The 14,818-nt window shown below is 39.6% G+C and overlaps 1 protein-coding gene across 2 annotated transcripts in view; it reads left to right on the forward strand.

The window, feature by feature from the left end:
• Window positions 1-8,682, forward strand: part of LOC115219080 (cytochrome P450 3A24-like) — a 119,868-nt gene extending 111,186 nt beyond the window's left edge. For both annotated transcript variants that reach the window (XM_029789147.2, XM_029789146.2), the window contains exons 9-13: window positions 925-1,062; window positions 4,420-4,566; window positions 5,163-5,254; window positions 6,501-6,647; window positions 8,357-8,682. In XM_029789147.2, coding sequence (XP_029645007.1) covers window positions 925-1,062; window positions 4,420-4,566; window positions 5,163-5,254; window positions 6,501-6,647; window positions 8,357-8,606 — 774 coding nt within the window. In that variant the 3' untranslated portion in view covers window positions 8,607-8,682. The remainder of the gene's footprint in view (window positions 1-924; window positions 1,063-4,419; window positions 4,567-5,162; window positions 5,255-6,500; window positions 6,648-8,356) is intronic.
• The last annotated feature ends 6,136 nt before the right edge of the window (window positions 8,683-14,818 follow it).

The raw sequence follows: 14,818 nt of genomic DNA on the forward strand, positions 1-14,818 counted from the left end.
CCTGTGGACATGTTTACAAAGTTAGAAAACAGCACAGCTCCCATGACTTTCGGAAACATTTTTTCACGCTAAGAGTTGCTGAAGCATGGAACAGACTGCCGGCATCAGTTGTTAGTTGTCGGAGCACTGCATCCTTCAAAACTTTCATGCTTCCTGAGATTCGCCAACACTACACCTGACTTTCTCCTCTCCATACACACGCAAGCATGTATCTGACTCATACACTGTTTGCTTCCCAGACATTTGTACATTACTGCATATACTTTATATGCACTTTTGACAAGTTGTGGTGCACCTGAGCACTGCATACAATAATTTCATTATTATTATTATTATTATTATTATTATTATTATTATTATTTTTATTATTATTATTATTATTATTATTATTATTATTATTATTATTATTATTTTTATTATTATTATTATTATTATTATTATTATTATTATTATTATTATTATATACACTAACCTGTAGATTCTATGAGCATACATTATTATATATTATAATCGTATACATTATAATATATAATTATATATAATATCACAATTATATTATACATCATAAGTGAAGGCACATATCTTAATGGTTAGGTGTGTTGCATTCATGACTGTGAGATTGTGGTTTCAATTCCCCGACAAGCTGTGCCTTGTGTGCTTGAGTTGCTCCAGTCCACACAGCTGTAAATGGGCCACACCTGCAATGGATAAGACATTCTGATCAGGTGGGGGGACAGACATTGGCCTGCTAACCTAACCAGTGGGTCGGCTTCGTTCAAAAGCTAAAATGATGCAAAGCACATTGTGACCAGTGATGTATAACAACTTCTAATAGTATGGCCAATCACATGATCACATGATAATATACATTATTACAATTATAATATCCATTATTATAATTCAGTTGCTTATTGTTTATTGTAGGTACCACGCATGGACTTACTTCATATGATGATTGAAGCCAATAAACTGACACATTCTGAGGAGTCTCTACATGTCCATGAGACTCCATCACAAAACATTCCGGAACCAAAATACAAATATGCAAAACTCTCTTTATTGGTAAGTTTTTACAGATTTCTATACTCTTTAAATTCTAAGAAACAGTACAAAAAAATATATTCTACAAAAACCAATTCTGAAGACAGTATTGTGCAAGCATCCAATAATTAATATCAATACCTTATAAGGCAACAAGCAGACAAATTTGTCGGCACACAGGGAAAATATTTAGCAGGATTACTTTAAAGGCGATGAGCTGGCAGAATCGTTAGCATGCTGGATGAAATGCTTAGCGGTATTTCGGCTGCCGCTACGTTCTGAGTTCAAATTCTGCCGAGGTCGACTTTGCCTTTCATCCTTTCGGGGTCGATAAATTAAGTACCGGTTATGCACTGGGGTCGATATAATCGACTTAATCCATTTGTCTGTCCTTGTTTGTCCCCTCTGTGTTTAGCCCCTTGTGGGTAGTAAAGAAATAGGTATTTCGTCTGTCTTTATGTTCTGAGTTCAAATTCCACCAAGGTCGACTTTGCCTTTCATCTTTTGGGGGTCAATAAATTAAGTACCAGTTATGCAATGGGGTCGATATAATTGACTTAATCCGTTTGTCTGTCCTTGTTTGTCTCCCTTGTGGGCAATAAAGAAATAGGATTGCTTTGGTCTGTATGTTCTAAGTTCAAACTCTGCTGAGGTCGATTTTGCCTTTCATCTTTTTGGGGTCCATAGAATAAGTACCAGTCATGCACTGGGGGTTGATTAGATCGACTTAATCCCTACCTTGGAATTGATGGCTTTGTGCTAAAATTTGAAATCATTGTTAATATCTTGCAATGGTCTAGAGGTTAGGGTTTAGGATCAGAAGATCATAGGGTCAATTCATGAATGGCACCCATGAAATTGTAATCATGGCCATTGCCAGTAGCAGGATCTTTGAAATGACCCTTGAATGTTGGGCCTCACGGAAGCAAGGAATGAGGTGGTGAAGCATGATCTCAGAATGCTGAGCCTCATGGAGGTGATGACAAGTGGCCAAGACTTTGGAGAGATGCTGTGCTTGAGAAGACCCATCAAGCTAAGTGAAACCAAAGTTGTGACTGGTGCCACTGTCATGTAAATGGCACTCCTGCTGGTGGCACATAAAAAGCACCCATTACTCTCTCTTTTGTTTTTTTGTTTGTTCCTTCTCGAGCCATGCTGGGCTCATAAGGGCCAGTTCCCCGGTTTCCTTGGCATATAGGTTCCCCACCTGGACAGGATGCCGGTCCATCGCAGGTGAGCTGCAAGATGCAGGAGGAAATAGTGAGAGAAAGTCGTGGCGAAAGAGTCAGCAGAGGTTCGCCATTACCTTCTGCCGGAGCCGCATGGAGCTTAGGTGTTTCGCTCATAAACACACACACCGCCCAGTCTGAGATTTGAACCCGCGATCCCTCAATCGTGAGTCCGCTTCTCTAACCACTAGGCCGTGTGCCTCCACCATTACTCTCTCTGAGTGGTTGGCATTAGGAAGGGCATTCAGCTGTAGAAACCATGCCAAAATCAGACTGGAACCTGGTGCAGCTCACCATTTTACCAGTTCCAGTCAAACTGTCCAACCCAGGTCACCATGAAAAGCAGACATTAAAAGATGGCAATGAGAATGTTACTGCCAATTTTGCACCGACAATTGTATTTAGTAATATTAGAGACTCTTTGAAGTTGGTGGCTGGAAGTACAGAGTCTCTTTTATTCAGGAGGTATGTATAGTCTGTGTTGGGAAAAAGAACTGGAACCAGAATTATGGTAAAAAGTTATCACATTTTCCTGAAGGGAAAAAAAGTTGCTTCCCCTGGATCAATGTCAACCGTGGCTGAAGCCTGCCAGTTCTCTGTGTGTGTGTGTGTGTGTGTGTGTGTGTGTGTGTGTGTGTGTGTGCATGCACACGCATATGTCTGTTGCTCTCTAGTCTGAAAATGGATGACTACATTGCCAAAGTGGGTTTCCATTCATGAGGGCAGCATTCAACTATTTCACTTTTTGAGTTCAGGAAAGCATCTGGATCATGTGAATTTTTTAGAGTGATTCTCTTCTCTGTCAAACAAAGCTTGCAGCACCTACTTCCATTCAGATATGGCCCAGGCCATTACAGCAGTTTTCAGTTGATTTTATACATTTTTCTTTGCTTTATAAATCACCATATACAGCTAGCTAACGTTGCAATGTCATACCCCACCCTCAGTTTCTAAAAGACAACCAGTGATTATTAATGATTATGATAGAGAGGAGAATCACTCTAAAAAATTCACTTGATCCAGAACTCAAAAAGCGAGATAATTGAATGCTGCCCTCATGAATGGAAATTCATTTTGGCAACGTAGTCATCCCTATTTTCAGACTAGAGAACAACATATATGCACGCATGCACACACACACACACACCTTAAAAGAGACCTCCGTGTCTCAACATATTTCTTTGTGCGTGACCCTCTATTCTTCAAAAAAGCCAAAAATTTTGATGTTGTCCTCATGAAAGAAAATTCATTCTGGCAATGTGGCCATTCCCTTTTTTAGTCTAGAGAATGGAAAATGTGCACATGCCCAGCTGGCACCCTTTGACCACAGCTTATATCATCACATGGGAGATAACTCTTTTTTCTTTTCTGGAAAATGTTATAACTTTACATAACTTTTTTGTTCTGCTTTTTATCATCACCACAGAAAGCAGGACTGTCTATTTACCTCGAGCATAAAAGAGGCATTGAGGTTCTGGTAAGCAAACCCGAAGAGTTGCCAATATTGGCAAATCCAATAGTAGATATAAAACCATAAACAGTAATATAATTCTCAACAAGTTTAATTTATAGAGTAAGGCTCAGTTGGATTGAGATCAAAAGATATTTTCAAGATATCTAACGATCTTATAAGCTGAGCTTACCACATGGTTCCGGGTTCAGTCCCACTGCGTGGTACCTTGGGCAAATGTCTTCTACTATAGCCTCGAGCCGACCAAAGCCTTGTGAGTGGATTTGGTAGACGGAAACTGAAAGAAGCCTGTCGTATATGTGTATATATGTATGTGTGTGTATATGTTTGTGTGTCTACGTTTGTCCCCCCACCATCGCTTGACAACCGATGCTGGTGTGTTTACGTCCCCGTAACTTAACGGTTCGGCAAAGGAGACCAATAGAATAAGTACTAGGCTTACAAAGAATAAGTCCTGGAGTCGGTTTGCTCAACTAAAGGTGGTGCTCCAGCATGGCCACAGTCAAAATGATTGAAACAAGTAAAAGTAAAGATGATTATATTCTGCTGTTCCATAAGCAACATCATCATCATCATCATCATGTCATTTGAGATTTGCATGTTCATAACTTTGGATATTCTAATAAAACAGAAACAGAATGAAAATATATTGAAGTTACGTATAATAATATATTTTAGGAATTACGTTCACAATGTTTCCTATTCCTGATGGCTGGCTACGAGACAACAGCAACGACCCTTATTTACACGGCTTATGAACTGGCTTACAACCAAGAAATACAATCCAAACTCTATGATGAGATTATAGAATGTTTCCCAAATAAGGTATTTTATTTTTTTTATTTCTTCCTTTCTATTAATATCAGCATTTAGTTTTTGTGTTTGGTTTGCAAGATTCTTCATGTGAACTTATATGTTTTAACATATCTTGTATCTTGGGAGGGTCATTATGCCAAGGATAAATACATGCACTGGTTCTGTTTCACTTTTTCACTGAGCCTTATGGAGGAGGTGACACAAGACTAAGATATATGCTGCATCACTGTACTCAAGAAGACCCATCCACCACAACAGAATCGACATCCTAAAGCCATGGTGCCACATAAAGAGCACTGGAGATGGTGCCACATAAAAAAGCATTTAGAAAGCACTGGAGCTGGTACTATTTAAAAAGCACTGGTGATGGTGCCATGTAAAAGCCACCCATTACCACTCTGTAAAGTGGCTGGCACTAGGTAGGGCATCCAGCCATAGAATCCAAGCCAAAACAGATAATGGAACCTTGTGCAGCTCTCTGGCCTTTCTAGTTTCTGTCAAGCTGTCCAACCCATGCCAGCATGGAAAATGGACATTAAATGATGATGATGATGATGATGATGATGATGATGTAATGCTTCCTTTTTTTTTCTTCTACTGCACAGGATGATGAAATCACGTATGACATTGTAAATAAAATGGAATATCTTGACAAAGTTTGGTGTGAAACTCTCCGTAAATATCCACTTGCAAGCACGTAAGAATCATCATCACTCTAATTATATTATCCTTAATTAAGAATGTGAAAATTTTAATTAAAAACAAAAATTTGCTTTAAAATGTTAGAGGAAGACCATGGCTCAGAGACTCTTTGTAACTTTTGCTGATTAAAAATAGAAAATAATCATAATTCTATTTAACCTGTTTCTACGACCAAAACTTTATAATTTTAATGAATGAGAAATTAACAGAAGTTATGTAATCACCTTACAGCTGTTTCAGCTATAAGAAGCATTGCACTCAGAGCCAAATGCTTGTGCAACATCTTATTGCTTCCTCAGAGCCATTAAAATTCAGCTAAATGATGCTATACTCTGTACTCTCTTGACACTTTATTCTAAATCATATGTATATCGAGTATATCAAGAGTCAGTATTGCTATGCCTAAGAGAAATTACATTATATGTGTGTGTGTATGTGCGTGTGTATATATATATATATATATATATATATATTATATATATATATATTAAGGTATATATATATATATATTAAGGTCAGACGCCATGATAGATCATTAGCCACTACACACATTTTTTTCTCTCCTTGTTTTTTTCTGTGTCCCTTTCTGTGGAAGAGCGTAAGCTCGAAACGTAAAAGACTTTTTCTATTCTTGAATGTTATACTAATACATCTGTTTGTTTTGTACACCACCTGTCTTCGTCCTTTGTTTTTTTTCGTAAACTCTCCTATATATATATATATATATATATATAAAGCATAAAGTCTGGAGTTGTGAGAAGTGATCATAGGTTTATTCAACCAGGAGTTCCCATATGATAACAGCTGTTTCATAACTTTCTTCATGTAGTAATTAATTTCAGTTTGTAAGAAGTGTCATGCACATTTTTGCGTTAATATAAATACACAGCATAATACAACTGCATATACACAAATGAATGCAAGCAATGAAGGCTAACTCATCAGATCACCAGATCATTATGGTTACATCAGCAGTTTGGATCCTGGCTATAAGCTGTATAGTTTCCTCGCTCAATAATTTATCACTAGTATTTGCTGGAGCTTCAGTTACACAAACACTTTCCATTACACTACCTTGTGATTGATTACTGCATGGACTGATAGCCAGGTCCATTGGAGGAGCTTACTGTGATAGCCACATGATTCTCTGAATCCATAATTTATACTATTCCTTTATGTGTGTGTGTATCTGTAACTCCTTGTGTAGAAATAAATTCCGTATGAATGCTTTCATTTTGCAGTGTGGTGGCTCGGCAAGCAGAGACATCTTGTAAATTGTCCGAAGATTTGACAATTCCTAAAGGCATGATTGTTCAAGCGAACATCTGGGCAATCCACTACAATCCAGACGTATGGGGAGCTGACCCACACAAATTTAACCCAGAAAGGTATTTTTAACATACATTTATTCGTTGCTTGGAATAAATTTAATGATTTAAAGAAAAACTAAATTTGAAGAGAGACACCAAGGTTACAAGAAACTGTTACATTTTTTCCAAACAAGTAACAAAACTTTCAGTTTCTATCAGAAGTGTTGTGGCTATTCACACAACCAACATGTCTGCTCCTACATAAATTAACATTTTTTTACTGTTTACTCTTAAGGATGAGCCTTTGTGCCTGAAACACAAAGGTTATAAATCTTTTTTCCTTTTCATTATTTAACCAATTAAATTAGTAATTAAAAGCAGCCCTAGGAATGTTAACATTATTGGTCACATATGCATAGTGTGTGTATTTTCTTTATACACCAAATTTGCTGCGGGATAGTGTCAGGTGAAGTTCACTTGGTGTTGTGTAAGCTTTCCCCAAATCACTATCCTGCAGCAAATATGCTGTATAAACAAAACATATAACACTATGCATGTGTAACTGATACTATTTGACCAAGTTTCTATATTTGTCATTAATAACTCAATGTGAATAACATTAGCGGATCTTTTCGGTTTGAATGGCAGTTTTCAACATAATTTCTAGGTAACTAAAAAATTTTAAACTTCCTATACTGGTAGAATGTGTTTATAAAACATCTTTTTCTCTTGGCTTTATTGAGAAAATTCTATAGTTTGTAAGATATCTGTTGTTTTTTTTCTTCAATTTCTGCAATTTCAACCAATCAGACGTCTATTGAGGTAAAAAACTGCCATTTTCTCTAGCGGTGTCATATGAAATTGTCACCCATAATTATGACCCTAGAATCGATCTATTGTATTTCAATCTATTTTAGATTTAGGGTTAGTTAGGGTTAGGGGTGGGGGAAGGGTATCTTTTTTTTCTTCACAAATGTAAATAAACCCAATCTGTTTCTTAAACAAGGGGCATATTCATATGGCACAGAATGTTTTTTTACCTCAATAGACGTCAGTGATTGGTTGAAATTGCAGAAAAAACCCCACAAATATCTTACAAACTATAGAATTTTCTCAATAAAGCCAAGAGAAAAAGATGTTTTATAAACACATTCTACCAGTATACGAAGTTTAAAATTTTTTAATTACCTAGAAATTATGTTAAAAACTGCCATTCAAACCGAAAATATCCACATTAGCAATGGTGTATGGTGATGCCTGGCTCTTTGCATTCTCTCGTGCTATTTCTGACAATAAATTTCCCCTGAATTTCTAAAGCTTTGGATGAAAATGGTTCTGATTTCCAGAGATGCTACAAATTTAGTTTATAGATATGTTTAGAAAAAAGGTGACATTTTTCAAACTTTAATTAAATTTTTAAGATATAAAATATTTGAAGACTAGATTTATTTTTGTTGTTTTTTTAAATTTTAAACAACATTAAATTTCAATGTAACATTAAAGAATTGACCCATTTGACGTCAATCCACCTGTGACCATTACCCCTGATTGTATGATACAATCTTCCTCTTTTAAAGCAATCATAATTAAAACCTTACATTAAAATTTCATTTAAGCCTCAAATATCAGTTTCTTAATGACAACTAAATAAATGCAGAATATTTCAAAAGAAAAATGGTAAAAAAAAAAAAGCTTAAAAAGTTTTCCCTATCTGTTTTTTTTAAATGATTTACAAACAAACAAAACTAATGCCTTTTTTTTCTTTCTTTCTTGTTTGGTTCTTGCAGATTCTTACCAGAATTAGTGGCCCATCGTCATCCCATGGCATACTTGGCATTTGGAGCAGGACCCCGTAAATGTATTGGCATTCAGTTTGCCAAAATGGAAGGCAAAATAGCAATTGTAAAGTTAGTTCAAACATTTCACATGATTCTGTCTGAAAAGCAGGGTCCATTGGAGACGATCGAAGGGGCCACAATAGCCCCTGTAAATGGAGTTTATCTACGACTCTATCCCAGAGATATTGACCAGGAGTGAAGGAGAGAAAAAAAAATTTTTTAAGAGGATTTTATGTGATAGAAAAATCAAACCAAAAGACTGACAACCTGATGTATAAAAAAAAAACCCAGTGATCTTTCTTACATATTTAATAATTATTATTATTATTAAAGCGGCAGTATCATTAGCACGCCGGGTGAAATGCTTAGCGGTATTCCACTGGTGCTACGTTCTGAGTTCAAATTCTGCCGAGGTCGACTTGACCTTTCATCCTTTCAGGGTTGATAAATTAAGTACCAGTGAAACACTGGGGTCAATATAATCGATTGCCCCCCTCCCCCAAAATTTTGGGCCTTGTGCCTTTAGTAGAAAGGACTATTATTATGGTTAATCCAAAACACCATTTGACAAAGGCATCTTTTTTGTTTTTGTTGTTTTTTGGCCGTCTTTCTTCTGTAAATAGATTTTCCATTGTTTTCATTGACAGATATTTGATCTGCTGAACCATCAAATATGTATGTGGCTGAGTACTTCACAGACACATCGATCCTTAATGTAATCCTCAAATACAATCAAGATGACATAAAGCTATCCCTTTAAATTACAGATATTGCCCCTCTGATGGGCTTCCTCACAGTTTCCATCTCCCCATTTTCACCCACCAGGTTTCGATTGATGCAATTGCCTAAAACGCCATGCAATAGGACTGAACCTGTGACCTTAACCACTCAACCAAGCTGGAGATACTTGTTTTATTGTTGTTGTTGTTGATAGGCCCAGGACTTGAAACAATAAACTCCCAATGAAGAATCATAAACATTCTGCAACTTATCAAAAATATATTCTATGAATCAACAACTCCGGAAATAAATTTATAACCAAAAAAATACGAATAACTTATTTTAATATTATAATTTAGTTGTTATTGTTGTTATTCTTTATCATATTGAAATTGTCATCAGGATCGTTAATTATCACACATCATCATCATCATCATCATCATTTAACGTCCGCTTTCCATGCTAGCATGGGTTGGACGGTTCAACTGGGGTCTGGGGAGCCCGAAGGCTGCACCAGGCCAGTCAGATCTGGCAGTGTTTCTACAGCTGGATGCCCTTCCTAACGCTAACCACTCCGAGAGTGTAGTGGGTGATTTTATGTGCCACCGACACAGGTGCCAGACGAGGCTGGCGAACGGCCACGCTCGGATGGTGTTTTTTTATGTGCCACCGACACAGGTGCCAGACGAGGCTGGCAGACGGCCACGCTCGAATGGTGTTTTAATGTGCCACCGACACAGGTGCCAGATGAGGCTGGCGAACGGCCACAATTGGATGGTGTTTGTTACGTGCCCACAGCACGGAGGCCAGTCGATGCGGTACTGGCTACGGCCACGTTCGGATGGTTTTCTTGTGTGCCACCGGCACTGGTACCACAAAGATACAAATTCCATTGATGTTCATCTATTTTGATTTGTTTTGATTGTCACTTGCCTCAACAGGTCTTCACAAGTGTCACAAGAAGGAAGGTATGCACAGGTGGACTGACTACGTCCCAGGTAGGGGCCACGGGTTATGGCCTGACTAATCTTGCCGGGTCTTCTCACGCACAGCATACTTCCATAGGTCTCGGTCTCTAGTCATTTCCTTGGTGAGACCTAAAGTTCGAAGGTCGTGCTTCACCACCTCGTCCCAGGTTTTCCTGGGTCTACCTCTTCCACAGGTTCCCTCAACTGCTAGGGTGTAGCACTTTTGCACACAACTATCTTCAGCCATTCTCGTCACATGACCATACCAGCGCAGCCGTCTCTCTTGCACACCACAACTGACGCTTCTTAGGTTCAACTTTTCTCTCAAGGTACTTACACTCTGACGATTATGAACACTGACATTACACATCCATCGGAGCATACTGGCTTCATTTCTTGCGAGCTTACGCATATCCTCAGCAGTCACGGCCCATGTTTCACTACCATGTAGCATGGCTGTACGTACACATGCATCATACAGTCTGCCTTTTACTCTGAGCGAGAGGCCTTTTGTCACCAGCAGGGGTAAGAGCTCTCTAAACTTTGCCCAGGCTATTCTTACTCTAGCAGTTACACTTTCAGCACACCCACCCCCGCTACTGACTTGGTCTCCTAGGTAGCGGAAGCTATCAACTACTTCTAGTTTGTCTCCCTGGAACGTGGTAGAAGTTGGTCTCTGCACATTTCCAGTGTTTATTGCTCCTGAGCATCTGCCACAGACAAAAACTATTTTCCTAGTTAGCCTTCCTTTGACATTGCTGCACCTCTTGTGTCCATAGCTTACACTTGGTGCACCTTATAGAGTTTCTACCTACACCTTTTTTACAGATCGAGCAGGGCCATCTACCTGAAGTCGTTTGTGATTGGTCCACCTTCCTACTTATTAGGACTTTGGTTTTGGCTAGGTTGATTCTAAGGCCCTTCGATTCTAATCCTTGTTTCCACACCTGAAACTTCTCCTCCAGTTCTGATAGTGACTCAGCAATTAGAGCAAGGTCATCAGCATAGAGGAGCATCCTGTCTTGAATTCCTCCGTTATTGCCTGGAGGACTATAATAAATAGGAGGGGACTGAGGACTGAACCTTGGTGGACCCCAACCTCTACCCGGAATTCTTTACTGTACTCGTTGCCAACCCTCACCTTACTAGCAGCGTCTCTGTACATGGCTCGCACAGCTCTCACTAACCATTCATCTATCCCTAGTTTCCTCATTGACCACCAGATATGGGATCGGGGGACCCTGTCAAAGGCTTTCTCCAAGTCAACAAAAGCCAGGTACAAGGACTTATCTTTGGCTAGGTATTTCTCCTGCAGCTGTCTTACCAGGAATATAGCATCAGTAGTACTTTTCCCTGGCACGAACCCAAACTGCATATCGTCTAAGCTAACTCTCTCTCTAATTAATTGGGCTATAACCCTCTCCGTAACCTTCATTACCTGATCCAGCAGCTTGATGCCCCTGTAGTTATTTGTATCTAGGGCGTCGCCTTTACCTTTGTAGCAGTTGACTATTATGCTGCTACACCAGTCATTGGGTATGACTCCTTCGTGTATCACCTGGTTAATTATATGGGTGACTAAGCTATAGCCGACACTACCAGATATTTTGAGCATCTCTGCAGTAATTCCTGATGGGCCTGGGGCTTTCCCTGTTTTCATGCTTCTAATTGCCTTATCTACTAAGGAACTGTTAACTCGGATTGCTGGTCCCTCTGTTGGATCGACATTCGGCAGACTCTCTTTATCCCATTCATTTTCCTCATTCAGCAACCTTTCATAGTGGCGTCTCCAAGCCTCTCTCTTTGCATCCTCATTTAGCGCAAGTGAACCGTCATCCTTGCGAACACATTTCTCTCCTACCACGTCACGATTCTCTCTCACACACTGTCTTGCAACACGAAATACCTGAAGTCTTTCATCCTCACGGCGCAGGACATTGGCAAATTTTTCCTTATCTGCTTCCCCTCTGGCTAGATAGACCTGTCTCCTAGCTTCCCTTCTGGCAGTCTGATACACTTCCCTGCTACCACCGTTCTTCCAGGCCTTCCAAGCCTGTTTCTTTAATTATAAAAGAGTGTTAAAATTTATTAATTGTTTCTGCTAAAAGTACAAGGCCATCAATTTTGAGGGGAAGGGCACTGTCTGTTACACTGACTATTTTATTGGCTCCAAAAGGATAAAGGGCAAACTTGACCCAAACCGTGAAGGAAGAGAAGAAATGCTACGAAACATTTTAAATCTTAATATTTGGATCTAATACTGACGCGAGGCTGGTAATTTCAGAGGTGGGAGAGATTAGTGGAAACTATTGACCCCCAATATTTCACTGGTATTTTATTCTTAACAAGCTGGCAGAAGTGTTAGCGTTGCAGACAAAATGCTTAGCAGCATATCGTCTATCTTTATGGTCTGAGTTCAACTTTGCCTTTCAGGGTCAATAAAACAGATACCAGTAAGACACTGAGGTTGATGCAATTAAATTAACCCTTCCCCTTGTGCCAAAATTAGAATGAATTCTTTTCTGTTAAAATACCAACTCCTTAGATTGGCACAAATCATACATTTAAAGGGGCTAGGGGGTATAATGGAAGGAGTCCTACCAAGAACATGCATGAGGTTTACTTATTTTATGAAAGCTGGAGAAATGAGTCACTCCCGACAAGATCTGAACTCAGAATGTAAAGAAATGAAACTAAATTATTATTCTGTTCTACATTTGAGAGATGAGGAATTATGTACATTATTTACAATGGGCGGATATTTGTCCTCATCTCGTTTGTTGTTATCACAACATTTCGGCTGATTTACTCTCCAGCCTTCATCACGTGTCCTGGTGGAATTTCAAACCTGGGTTCTCATTCCAAAGGTATTTTTGGCTGATGTTATTATTATTAGTATTTATTAAAGATGGTGTAGTTTATGCAAGTTGAAGGCTATTGTTTGTTTATAAATTCTGCCAAACGTGAGCTTTCTTTTCAGGTATATGACGCTGCTGTCCCTCATCCCAGGGTTTCACAGGCCCACACCCTCAGAGTTGGCACACTGAAGGGCAGGTCTGGTGAGATTGTTGAGATGCTTGAACGGAGATGTGTTGATTTGTGCTGCCTCCAAGAAGTAAGGTGGAGAGGAGGTTCCACTAGGTTCCTCACAGGCAAAGAACACAGGTACAAGATTTTCTGGGCAGGGAACACTGATGAGGTCAGGGGCATGGGTATACTTTTTGCAGAGAAATGGGTTGATAAGGTAATTAAGGTAGTCAGAGTATGCAACAGAATACTTAAGATTAGATTAGTGCTTCATCATGGGTTAACAACCATTATCTCGGCCTTAAGCCCCTCAGCTGGGGCTACCTGATGGACAGAAAGGTCAAATTTATGACACCCTCTTGCAGACTACCACATTGACGAATGACAGGGACCTTCTCTTTGTGGCTGGTGACTTCAATGGACATGTTGGACAAGATGCAGGGGCTTCCATGGCGTACATAACGGCTATGGTTTTGGTTCCCACAATGAGGAGGGAACCAGACTGTTGGAGTTCTGTGATGCAAAGGATCTTATGGTTTGCAATGCTAATTTCAGGAAACCTGCCAGTCACCTAGATACAAATAATTACAGAGGCATCAAGTTGTTGGATCAGGTAATGAAGGTCAAGGAGAGGGTCATAGCCTAACTAATTAGCGTGAGAGTCAGTTTAGATGAGATGCAGTTTGGGTTTGTGCCAGGGAAACACACCACTGATGCTATATTTCTGGTAAGACAGCTGCAGGAGAAATACCTAGCCAAAGATAAACCTCTGTACCTGGCTTTCGTTGATATGGAGAAAGCCTTTGACAGGGTGCCCCGATCCCTTATCAGGTGGTCAATGAGGAAACTAGGGATAGATGAATGGTGAGAGCTGTGCAAGCCATGTACAGGGACACTGTCAATAAGGTGAGGGTTGGCAATGAGTACAGTGAAGAATTCCGGGTAAAGGTAGGGGTCCACCAAGGTTCAGTCCTCAATCCCCTTCTATTTATCATAGTCCCCCAGGCAATAACAGAGGAATTCAAGACAAGATGCCCCTGGGAGCTCCTCTATGCCGATGACCTTGCTCTAATTGCTAAAACCAAAGACCTAATAAGTAGGAAGCAGACAAACCACAAATCCCTTCAGGTAGATGGCCCTGCTTGATCTGTAGAAAAGGCATAGGTAGAAACTCTATAAGATGTACCCAGTGTAAGCTATGGACACATAAGAGGTACAGCAATATCAAAAGAAAGCTAACTGGGAAGATAGTTTTTGTCTGTGGCAGATTCTCAGGAGCAATAAACACTGAAAATGGGCAGAGAACAACTTCCGCCACATTCCAGGAAGAAAAACTAGAAGTAGTTGATAGTTTCTGTTACCTAGGTGACCAAGTCAGTAGCTGGGGAGGGTGCACTGAAAGTGTAGCTGCTAGAATAAGAATAGCCTGGGCAAAGTTCAGAGTGCTCTTACCGCAGCTGGTAACAAATGGCCTCTCGCTCAAAGTAAAAGGTAAACTGTATAACACAGGTGTACGAACAGCCATGCTACATGGCAGTGAAACATAGGCCGTGACTGCTGAGGAGATGCATAAGGTTACAAGGAATGAAGCCAGTATGCTCCGCTGGATGGTTAATGTCAGTGCATACACGACAGAGTGTAAGTACCTTGAGAGAAAAGTTGGACCTAAGAAGCATCAGATGTGGTGTGCAAGAGA

The sequence above is a fragment of the Octopus sinensis genome, linkage group LG14 (assembly GCF_006345805.1).
Source record: "Octopus sinensis linkage group LG14, ASM634580v1, whole genome shotgun sequence".
NCBI classification, from domain to species: Eukaryota; Metazoa; Mollusca; class Cephalopoda; order Octopoda; family Octopodidae; genus Octopus; species Octopus sinensis.